The sequence below is a fragment of the Molossus molossus genome, unplaced genomic scaffold, assembly GCF_014108415.1.
Source record: "Molossus molossus isolate mMolMol1 unplaced genomic scaffold, mMolMol1.p scaffold_m16_p_21, whole genome shotgun sequence".
NCBI classification, from domain to species: Eukaryota; Metazoa; Chordata; class Mammalia; order Chiroptera; family Molossidae; genus Molossus; species Molossus molossus.
Genome location: NW_023425357.1, coordinates 18,254,717 through 18,266,310, shown reverse-complemented (window position 1 = coordinate 18,266,310; position 11,594 = coordinate 18,254,717). Strand labels below are relative to the sequence as shown.

General features: G+C 58.7%; 1 protein-coding gene across 1 annotated transcript; it reads right to left on the bottom strand.

Annotated features, from left to right (window-relative positions):
- Nucleotides 1-242: 242 nt before the first annotated feature.
- SNAI3 (snail family transcriptional repressor 3) lies at nucleotides 243-5,550 on the bottom strand. The gene is made up of 3 exons (XM_036275476.1): nucleotides 5,475-5,550; nucleotides 3,303-3,911; nucleotides 243-998 (listed from the first exon to the last, which is right to left on the bottom strand). The coding sequence occupies exons 1-3, from the start codon at nucleotides 5,548-5,550 to the stop codon at nucleotides 817-819; spliced, it is 867 nt and encodes a 288-aa protein (XP_036131369.1). The 3' UTR covers nucleotides 243-816.
- Between the last annotated feature and the right edge of the window lie 6,044 nt (nucleotides 5,551-11,594).

Here is an 11,594-nt window from a genome sequence, read left to right as displayed (position 1 = left end):
CTCTCTTAACATCACAGCTTGATACCCCGACCCCTAGTCTCCACCTCCTCCGTGGGGATCCTGCTGCCTCTGAAAAATTTCTCGGGGCTCAGCCTCCTTCGTAGACACAGGGGACTGGGAACATGCAGAACCTCAGAGGACATAACAGGCCTGATGCGGGGACACTTTATTGCCCACGACTGTGGATGGGGCCGAGCTGTGGGTCCTCCTGGCACTGCTCCATCTCAAGGACAGCCTGGTGAGATGGGGTAGGGTGTGCACGTGTGACGTGGGGCGACGTGGCCCGCATTCCAAACCAAAGGCAGGGGCGGTGAGCCTCGAGGTCCCTCTGCCCACGCAGGCTGGACGGTGCAATGCACTCGGCCCCCGTCAGACTGTTCATGCGAAGTCGTGAAGAGACCCAAAGGCCGTCGGTCCCATTCGTCATCTTAGTGACAGGAGTTGTCCATGCTCACGACAGTCCCCCAACAGTCTCTAACTCTTGGAGAGACAGAAGCCAAAACCAGAGCAAGTGGAAAACGAAACGGTGGCTCTTGTTTGGCTGAACGTCGTCCCCGGGAGAGAAGTCCCCTGTAAGTGGGGTGGGAGATCTGTACGGGCCCCCGCGCCCCCTCAGGGCCCGCTGGGCTGCTCTGGTTCGGAATAGATGCCGGCTGTGGCGGGCGGGGACCGCGCCTGAGGGGAGGCTGAGCTCCTGCCCTCCCAGGATGCCTGGCTCCCCTGGGCGCAGCAGGCAGCACGAGACTGCCAAGAGGGGTGCCATCTGTGTCTCTAGGGTGAGGTCCTGTCCCTCTCCCTGCACCGGACCCACACCTCTCAGGGACCGGGGCAGCAGCCAGACTCCTCGTGCCGTGCCAGGAGCGACATGCGGGAGAAGGTCTTGGCGCAGCTCTTGCACTGGTACTTCTTGGTGTCGGAGTGCGTCTGCAGGTGCGCGCGGAGGTTTGAGCGGTCAGCGAAGGCCCTGCTGCAGTGAGGGCAGGCGTAGGGCTTCTCACCTGGGGGACGAAGGGGGAGGGCCAGGTGAGTGACTTTTGGGGGGCATCCTAGGAAGGCAGCCCCAGGGTTCAAGTGCCTCTGTTTATAAATGAAGAACTCATCCCTCCCCCTCCAAATGCTCACTCAATTCCAATTCATTTATCTTCATCGCCCCCTCCCTAGGACACCAATAAAAGGGGCCTTAGCCCCTGACCCAGGAGGAGACACTAAGGCCAAGGAGACACAAGCGCCCAAGGTTGGGGCTGGCTTGGAGGCCGGGTGGCATGATACACCTGACCCTTCCTGAGAGCACGGCTCTGCTACATCTGCCGCAGCTGCGAGATCCTTCTCGGTGTCTGCCAGAGCTCTCCTGCGGCCCTCTGCCACCCAGATCTGGACGTGAGGAGCACGGGCACCTTCTGGCAGCGGTACCCACCCACTGCAAGCCAGCGGTGGAGACTGGCCAGGCTCCCGCAGATGAGTGAAGGAGCGAGCCCTCCCGCACAGGGGGCAGGCATTTAGGGATGGCTAACACCCTCTGGGCCACCAGGGATTTGGACAACCCCTTCTGTGGGGACCCTGGCTCCTAGGATGATCCTGACAAGTGTAAAAGGGAGGGTCATTGAGTCATCTGTTCTCTGCCCACGTAGAGCAGCTTCCAGTCCTGCAGCCCCACAGAGTCCTGAGAAGCACCAGCCTGCTGTCCCCACGCCCGACACCAGGTACTCTACCAGCCAGGCCAGCCTCCTGCGGGGACTCCCACTCTTCTGGCCCCCAGAACAAGAACACGGAGCCTCTGATGATGTGACATCCTCAGCAAAGGGTCACGGAAAACCACTCCTTTCCAGCAAAACCCTCCTTTCCAGCCTCCACCCAGGTGTGATTCAGAAGATTCTAGTCACGCGCTGGCCGTTTTGGCTCAGCGGCTGGAGCGTCTGCCCGCAGACCAAAGAGCCGCAGGTTCAGTTCCGGTCAAGGGCACGTACCTCAGTTGCCGTTTGTTCCCGGCCCTGGCTGGGTCGTGGGGGAGGCAGCCAGTCAATGTGTCCCTCTCACATCGACAGTTCTCTCTCTCTGTCCCTCTCTTTCCCTCCCGCTCTCTCTGAGGATCGATGGAAAAATGTCCTCGGGTGAGGATTAAAAAAAAAAGATCCTACTCATGGAGCCGTGATCTAGGATTAGTCAGGCTTCAGTTACAGAAAGTGTATGTTGTAGCTACGGGTCTGCGGTCAGGACCAGAGACGTGTTCTGGGAGCTCGGTCTCTCTGTTCCTGTCTCCCACTCTGCACGGTGTGCTTGACAAAGCCCCAGGCTCCAGGCAAAGCCCCGGACTGAGGTCCACTTCAGCTCCTGGCTGCCCCTGTCCAGAGCAGGCCCTCCGCTCTTTCTAGGCCGTATATGGTAATCTACAGCATGAGATGGCTAAGGCTCTTGGGCCTCCTTCAGCTCCCTGCCCACGTCCCTGTCCATCCTCCGTTTCTGTCTGTCTCTTCTCCACAACTGCTCTTCTCTCCTCCATTTCCTGTGGGCGCCACCCTCTCACCCATGACCAGGTTTGCTCCAGGTCCCCAAATTCTGAGTGAAGTCCCAGCTGTCATCTCCGCCCTTCAGAGGGGCGGTGACACCTATGGTTCTGACCCCCAGGCCCGGCCTTTCTCGCGTCCCTCTCCTCCTGTTGCAGGATTCTGGAAAGTGGTGGAATGTGAGAAGTCAGACCTTGCCAGAGGCCTGTGCATTCTACGCTTTGCTGAGTGTAACGGGTTGAATTGTGTCTTCCAAAAAAGAGTCTCCACGCCCTACGCCCCAGTACCTGTAGATCCGACCTTATTTGGAAATAGGGGCTTTACAGATGTCATCAGGTTAAGATGAGGTCATATTGCAGTCCGTGGGCCCTAATTCAAAAAGACTGGTGTCCTTATAACAAGAGGGAAATTTGGACACAGACACAGGGAGGAGAGGCCATGTGAGGTCAGAAGCGGAGGTTGGAGTGATGTGGCCATAAGCCAAGGAATGCCTGGAGCCCCCAGGAGCTGGAAGAGGCAGGAAGGATCCTCCCGAGAGCCTCTGGGGGGAGGCTAGCCTGGAACACCTGGACTTTGGGCTTCTGGCCTCCAGACAGCGAGAGAGGGCATTTCTGATGCTTTAAGGCATCCTCCAGATTGTGGGACTTTGCGCCTCAGCCCAAAGACACAGATGCACTGGAGAGCTGAAGCTGTGCGAATGCCCATCTTCTTGTTTATAGAATCACCCCTCCCCTCTTTCTAACCCCAGGTCCCATTCCCGCCCTCACCCAAGTCCCTCCTGTGGACCCAGTGCTGTCCTACCTGTGTGGGTCCGGATGTGGCCCTGGAGCAGCCAGGGCCTGGAGAAGGCCTTGCCACAGATGGCGCAAATGCAGGGCAGCGTGTGCGTGCGGATGTGCATTTTGAGGGCGCCCAGGCTGGCGTACTCCTTGTCGCAATACTTGCAGGTGAAGCAGCGCTGAGCCTGCAGGTGGCAGTGCAGCTGCCGGTGCCGGGCCAACCCAGCTAGTGTGTGATAGGGCTTGTGGCAGTGGATGCACTGGAAGCCACCTGGGGTGCAGGGGGGCTGCTCAGCCCCCAGCAGTCTGTCTGGAGCTTGGTCCCCGTCTGGGCCCAGAATAGGAGGCCACCGTGTGGGCAGAACCAGCAGTGGGGGCAGGTTGAGGTGGTTCAGGCTGTCTTTGAGGGGTACGCTGGGAGCCTGGCCAGTACGAGGGTTCATCAGGTTGACTTCCAAGGGGTCTGGCTCAGAGGGCCCCCGAACTACTGGGAGGGGCAGGGAGATGCAGGTGATGACAGAGGTGTGGTCCCAGGGCTGGGCAGGGTCACCAGGAATGGGAGGGGCCGCCCTGTCTGGGAGGAAGAGGGGCACCACCAGCCCCCCACAGGCAGAACAGGAGCCATTGATTTCTAGAAGGGCAGAAGGAGAGAGAATGGAAAGGTGAAGACTCAGTCCCAATGTGCTGTATTCTCAAACTTCCATCTCGGGTCCAATTTCAAGCCCATCGTCTAGGCCATCAGCAGCTTGGCATGAAGAGAAAGGCCTGAAAGATGGAGGTGTCAGCTGGGGAAGTGATGATGGCCCAGAAACCATGGGGTCTAGAGGAGGAATCTCAGTTCCTCTTTAAGAACAAAAATAAAGTAATACCTGACAGAATCCCAAAACAGCCTTCATGGGGCCAAGGAAGACTCCCTCACTGCCGGGCAGGGTGGACTCTCTCTGAGTCCCTGTCCCACCTCAGGACCAGCTCTCAGAGCCTCCCCAGGCTCCCACGCAGCACTAACTCAGAGCACTTGGCAGCAGGCCACCACATGTAAAATAACGAATGAGCCTCCAGTCCATCATTGGTCTTGCAGAGCTGCCCAGATTTGCACATTCGACTGGTGAAGTGGGTGCACTGTATGACTGGACTTTACATAGTGGTTTTTAAACTTTTCAAACGATGACCCATGTAAATTCAATTTTCCATCATAAAGATCCAAAACAAAATCTCCTTAATCTGGAGCACTGCACTCTGATGGTTTCTGTTCTGTTTTATTTGATAAAATCGCTGGTGGTGACTCTACCTTAATTTCAGGACCCAGAAGTGAGGCTCCTGGTCCTGGAAGGCGCCCCCTAGTGGCAGCCCTGCCTCGGTACTGGTCAGAGACTCCCTCCCCACCCTGGGTTCTGAGAGAGGAGCCCTGGCCTCCACAGTGTCCCTCCTTCCCCTCTTCCTCTCTGAGTCACCTAGCAGTCTCCCAGGGGGTCTGTGCCCCAAGACGCTGCTGAGCGAGGGGGGACCTTCTAACCACTCTAGAGGCCTTCGCCCTGGGACCTCGCTCTGTCCCCATGGCCAGTAGGGAATGGTAATGAGGGCACAGTGCTGGGTCCTGGACTCCCATCTCCCTGCCGAACCCCCATCCCCAACCTGGGAAGAGGATTGCAGCCCCTTAGCCCACCCTGCCCTGGGCAACCTCCACTGGGGTGAGGAGGGGCCAGAGGGAGACCCTCAGGAGGGGTGAGGAGGCCCTGGAGGAGCCCTTGGAACGCTGGACGAGCTGGGCATAGAGCCCATGAGCAATCTTCCTGGCCCCTGTGGCCACCACCCAGTCCAGGATGTTCCTCGGGAGCCCTTGGGTGGCAGCCCCTGGTGGCCCTCTGGATCCCTTCCCACCACCCCTGGGACCTCTCCCAAAGCTCCTGCCCCAGGAAGATGGCTTTGGTTTCTCTTAGCTGGGAGGGGTGCGCCAGGCCATAGGGGGAGAGCCCAGAGTGATTGGGAGCCTACAAACTTCTCTAAGTGCGGAGAGAATCCCCACGCGCTCCGCCGGACTCGGACCTCCTTTCTCCAGCCCCGGGGCTCGGCCCCAGCCTTGCTGGGGAGCTACCGCCTCTCCTCCTACCTGGGACAGATGTCAGCGGCTCCCAGGAGCCGCCCCCTCCTGGGAACCCGAGCCTTGGGCGGGGGCGGGGAGCCCGGCAGCCCCTACCTCTCTGTGTCTCCAGCTCCCCGTAGTTGGGGATCCTGTGGCTGGAGTGCGTCTTCACCAGGAAGGAGCGCGGCATAGTTCCTCGCGGGCGCGGGTCCCACTTGCGAGTCCACAGAAGGCGGGCCCGCAGCGCTGCGGCAGGTGCGGGCAGGGTCAGGCTCATTAGCATAGCAAGCCGCCTCGGCCAACCAGCGCGCGGCGCGGCCGGGGTGGGGAGGGGCGGGACCACGGGACAGGGCTTCGGGGCCACGCCCAAGACAGGTGCGCGGCGTGGGGGCAGGAGCTCGTGGCCGGCGTGTCCTGCCCACGGGACCTCTCTGGCGCTCGCCGCGAGTCACGTCGACCCCTGGGGCCTGACGCACCCACTCGCCGCAGACTAAAGGGCGGAGGTCAGGGCTGGGTGGAAGCCCAGCCGAATGCAGTGCACAGAACACGGGAGCGTGTGCGGAGCCCAGCCTGGGAGAACCCTCGCTCCAGCCCGTTACACCCGCCCCACCTCCTGCTCAAACCCGCACGGTAGGATTGATGAGCACAAGTCCTAAACTCCAAAGCTGACCTACCAGCCATAGTGGTGACTAGTGGGGTCCCTTTTCCAATGGAGACAATGCTTTAGGAGTTGGCCCCAGGCATCCAGAAGGCTCATTTGGTAGGAGAAAGGACACAGCCTGGAATTCTGGAATTCCAAGGGGTTCAAACAAGTGGTTACAGAAAATGCGTGTGCACTTTGCAACAGGCTATCAGTGTCCTTTGGAATCCTTAAGTGCCACAAAGAGCAGGGTGAGTCAGTTCTGGGTATCTGGTCCCTTTTGATGTGGACATTTCATGAGTTCAGGGGTCAGATGGGACAGTGTCTGGGCGGGTGGACACAGCACCTGGCTGGCCCCCTCAGAGCCACAGGGTGTTTCTATGGCTGTGCAGCAGGTCTGCCTTCCCAGCAGAGCCTTTTGAGGCACAGGTGCCATATGGTGCTCTTTGCCAGCTGTAGGCTTGGCGGGGGGTGGGGGTGGGGCGGCGTGCTGGTTATGGTGGTGAAGTCTGTAGAAGAATCTGTGCAGAGACAGTGGGAGGAAGGCCATCTCACACAGTGTCTTACATTCCACAGTTTTGCAGATGAGAAAACAGGCTCTGAAAAGCTGGGAGTGGTGGAATTGGGATCTGGGCCCACACTTCCAGCCTTATTGGAGGCGTGTGTACCCTGTGAGAGTGTGTAGAAGGGCAGGTTGTGCACAGACAGGAGAAGGCGTGAGTCTCTTCTGTGGGCCATGGCCTGGCACCATGCTGCCACGCATGTGGCTGTCAGAGGACACGTGACTGCCTTCTGCTTATTCACCTGTTCCTGGGCCTCGAAAGGTTTCTATTTATACCCTCTCTTCCTTCTCTCTCTCCCTCCCAGACATAGATAACACTTGCAGATACCTGGGCCAACCCTTTGCCCACACTGTCCTTCCTCACTCAGCCACCCATTGTGTGGCCACCGGCCAAGATGACCTCCTTAATCCACAGAGAGACATTCTGTTATTTAGGGAAGCTGGAGCACTCCTGTGGGGAATCTGCTGATCTCATCTTAGAAACACACCAGGGATCCGAGGGTCCTTAGAACACCTTCGGGTAGGGGCTGTGGATTCCTTTTCTGGGGCTGCCTTAACAAATGACCCGAAGGGAAGTTTTCAGTCCCTACTAACATGTCACAACTGCCCTCCCTTGGTGGCACAGACAGACTTTGGGCCGTGGGGACCCAAATGGTACCAACAGAGGAAAACCTCAGCATCTGCCTGTCCTTACCTGTGCGGCCCAGAGAGGGGGTGCGGCTGTCCCCATCTACTCTGCTCTGTGTCCTTTTGTGCTCTCTACGGCCACTGTGCCTGGCAGTGAAGCCTCACACCCCTCCCTGCAGTGGGAAATAGACATCTCACCACCCCCTCTCGCTTCCGGAGTAGGACTTGCAGGGAACTGAGGTCCACCTTTCCTTCAGAAACCACAGTAGTCTTCTCTGGGCCCCTAAGGATGTCAGCGTCCAAGAGCCAGGCTGCCGCCCCTCCCATCTGCCTCTGTCAGTGTGGGAACCCCCATCCCCCCGGGCCAGGTAGTGCCAGCCCTCCCTCCTGCACAGCACCTGCGTGTGCTCAGGTCCACAGTGGGGGTTCAGTGATGCCTGTCAGACTAGATGAAAAAGCATCAAGTCCCCAAATAGCACGGCCCCCTGGCATGCATGTCCCTGGGGGTTGGAGGGGTGAGCCCCTGTTTGTGCTCTCTAGTGCGGACGCATGCGGGAAGGTACCAGGCCCCAGGGGTGAGCCTGGTGCCAGGACTCTTGGGATAGTGCTCAGAACCAGGCCTTGAAGCTGGGGCCCATCTGTTCCAGGCCCTGAGTGGATGTCCCTTGCACTGGGGGTACCAGCCACTGCGACAGTGGCCCCCTGTATCAGTGTGTGGAGCATTCATGGAGGGAGGGTGGGCATGACTGAGAAGTCCTGACATGAGGCAGCCCCATGGCCATCCAAGGTGATGGACTGGTGAAAACTTGGATCCAATGCTCCAGCTCCAACAGTGTGCTTTTCCCAGTGAAGGGAACCTCACTACTGCTTACAGCTGCTCATTCCATTAGGGCATGATTGTTAGAGGAGATGCTGGTTCTTAACTAGAGCTTCAGTGGACATATCCTCTGTGGTGGGGGTACTGAGTGGGGACATTGTCCCTCCACACACAGCTTATAAGGCCAGTATTAGAGGCCTAGACACCTTAGGGCATGCCAGAGAATGTGATGTTGGATGTTGAGGAAGGTCCTGGGGGCTGGGGCAGGAAAGGTGAGAACTGAGCAGTGACCAGGCAGGGATGCTCTGTATGCACGTGTCAGTATGTGTGCATGCTTGTATGTGCACACATGCAGACCTGCGTTCTATACATGCATGCACACAATACACATGTGTATGTGTGTACACATGTATGCACATGTGTAAGGTCGCAGGAGCTGTTCTCATGTGATACAAAGGCCAGGCATCAATAGGTGAGCCCTAGCCTTGAATGGAGGGGTCTGTTGGGTTCCCAGCTCCTCACTCCACTGATTCCTCTCCATACTCCTCTCTGTCCACACAGTAGAGCTGGCCCCTCGTGTCCAGCAGGTCCCTGGAGAGACTCAAAAGGCCATGTGTTGGGTGGTTCTCTCTTAGTGATGGACTGGATGTCCCCATTTGCCAATCTGCTCTCCATGCAGCGTCCAAACCTCGGCACACGCAGTCTCGAGTTCACTCGGTCAGTGCTGTGCTTCTCTCGCTCGCCCAGCCGCCAGGGCACAGGGAGCAACAAGGCCTGTCCTATCCTTGGGGCTTGCTGGAGGGGCGTCTCGGCTGGTCTAAGCTCTGCGAGGAGCTTCCAGCCAGAACATGCCCAGGACCCCAGAATGCGCCTCCTGGGTCCTGGGGATCCTGTTGACATTGGGCCAGGCCTAGGGTTGACTGTCTAGAAGCCGCTGACTGCAGGATCTGGAGTCCCTCAAGGCGCACCCCAAAGGAGCCAGCTGTGGCTCCGACAGGCCCACTGACCAGGCATGCTGGCCGCCATGTCCAGCAGGACACCTATGCAGGAGCTCTGTCCCCAGGCTGGGTCAGGGCCCCAAGCTGGAGCTCACACTCGGTTCTTCCCTACTTTCCCTACTCGGCCTGTGCTGACAATGAACTGACAACGTTAGACGTTGAAGCATTTGTCCCAAAAATACGTTGGAGTCCTAACCCCAGCACCTGTGGTTGTAGTCTTACTTGGATGTAGGGTCTTTACAGGTCATTATGAGGTCATTAGGGTGGCCCCAGTCTGATGACTTGTGTTCTGATAAAAGGGGAAATCTGGACACAGACACACACAGAGGGCAGATGATGTAAAGGCTCGGGGAGAATGCCGTGTGAAGCCTGCAGGTCAGTGGTGCATGTATGAGCCAAGGATGCTGGAGGCTGGTGGAGCCTGGCAGAGCCGCAGAGCAGGAAAGGAATGGATGCTCCCCCACATCCCTCAGAAGGAACCAGCCAACACCTGGACCCTGGACTTCTGGCCTCCTGAGCTATGGGAGAATCCAGCTGTGGCTTCTGTTCCAGCTGCCCCAGGACTCTCACCCAGACAGCAGCCTCGCTCTCCCCGATTTGCTACAAGGGCCCAGCCAATCAAGGAGAACTAACCACAGCGCCACAAACCCACACACCAAATGTGCTCAGAGTTTCTAGAAAAATACCGTTTGCACTTCCCAGTGGCCTGTTCTTGTGCCCGCCAGAGCCTTCTGAGTGTTTCCAGAGGTTGGACAGCCTAGACTCGGGAGGGAGGTGCAGGGCCTGCAAGTCTTCTAGCTCCTCACTTGGAGAGGACCCCACACCAGGCGGGGCCCAGCAGCGGGCCGAACCTGTGGCTGTGAGGGCTGACCTGTTTCAGCCCCCCTTGTTCCCACCAGGCTCTGGCTGGGAGGCCAGCCTCCCCTACTCGCCTCTGACCCACAGAGTGCCGCTAGCGGTGCGTTCCTGAGGCCGCTGGTGTGCGGGCACCTGGGACCCCGTCAGCCCGGGATGCCGCTGCATCGTGACAAAGTGCCCTCCCTCACAGCAGACCCTGGGGACAGAGGCATCCTGTCCCCCACAGATGCCTCGGGACTTGACACCAGCAGGAAGGGTCCATGCCGGAGTCACGGCCGCGGCAGGTCAGGCCCTTTGTCTCATGGACAGGTTCTCGGAATCTCTCTCTTCATTCAGGAAACAGGGGCGGTGACTTCAGCCTATCCGCCCTGAGGCTCATGAACCTAAATCGAGATGGTCTCTGAGGCATCACCTAGCACGTCCAAGGGCCTGGGGGAGCACACAGCTCTGTGCGGAAGGTGCGCTGCACCCCCTGATGGTGTTTTCTGATGCCAGGCCCTGTACACACTCGTATTTCCTGAAAAGACTGGTCTGGAGTCCCACACCCCAGGCTGAGCCAAGCCCACCGGGAGGCTGCCCAGCCACACCCTGTGTGTCCGCCCTGCTGCCTGTCGGTGCCCAGAGCTGGTGGCCAGTCTCAGGAGCCCCAGGATAGTGACGAGAACCACCCTGGGCCAAGGGGCTCCATGCTCTGGGGGTCCCGCCTCTAGACGGCTGCTTGCCTGTCCCGGTCCTAGCAGAGGAGGCTGCAGACACCAGGGAACCAAGAAGCACTGTGCAGGCAGGGGTGCCACCATGAAAGGAAAGGGTGGGCACCTGCACCCGGGGACACTCTAGGGCATAGGGCAAGGGGCCCTGGACAGAAGGACTGCCTAGCTGTGTGCTGGGGAGGAAAGCTGCCAGGATTGTCAGGCGGAGAGGACCTGGCTTCAGGAACCCAAGCTTCAAGCTGGGGGTCCCCGACTGAGCCTGTGCTGTGTGGTGGCTCTGGCTGCCCTGTGGATTCATGGTGGGACTTGGGGAAGGACACGAGGGGTGGCTTGGGTATGTGTCTTTCATCCCAGCTGTGGTCTGAGCCCCCCATTCTCATTGGGGAGCCCCACTGCATGGATTTCGGACATTTGGCTCCACTTCCTCCCAAGGTGTCCCCGCCCCCCACTGTGTGTCTGTTGATCCAGGTCACATGTGCCCAGATCACAATGGGGTTCACACTAACACCCTCCCCTGGGCAGACTGTCCTGGACACTGTTTTGGAGCAATGGTGTGGCCCATGTACCCTGTGTGTCTCACAGGCCTGTGCGCCTCATGTGTTCTGTGTGCCTCATATGTTCTGTGCGTCCTGTTCTGTGTTGTGTCCATGTGTTCTGTGTGCCCCGTGCGTTCTGTGTGTACTGTGTTCTGTGTGCCCGGTGTGTTCTGTGTGACCCATGTGTTCTGCATGCCCTGTGTGTTCTGAAAACTACCCCAAAGGCCACCATGGCTACCTCTGGGGCCCCAGAACAGGCCCCATTCAGACCAACTCTGGCCAGGGAGCTTGGGGAGATGCCCAGCCAGCCCACTGGCCTCAGTGAACGCCATCTTAGGACCAAGAAGGGAGTGAAAGCCACCAACACCCAGCAAACCATTGCCTGGGTTTGTCACAAGGGACCAAATGCAGTTCAGAAACTTGCTCTGGCCCTGGCCGGTTTGGCCCAGCAGTTATAGCATCAGTCTTTGGGCCAAAGGGTTCTAA

Bases quoted from the DNA above. Each gene is read 5' to 3' on its own strand.
- SNAI3 (XM_036275476.1), bottom strand. From the start codon at position 5,550: ATGCCGCGCTCCTTCCTGGTGAAGACGCACTCCAGCCACAGGATCCCC. The intron at 3,912-5,474 runs GTAGGGGCTGCC...CTGCCCTTCTAG, and splicing joins GGAGCTGGAGACACAGAGAG to AAATCAATGGCTCCTGTTCT. The intron at 999-3,302 runs GTAGGACAGCAC...TTCGTCCCCCAG, and splicing joins CCACATCCGGACCCACACAG to GTGAGAAGCCCTACGCCTGC.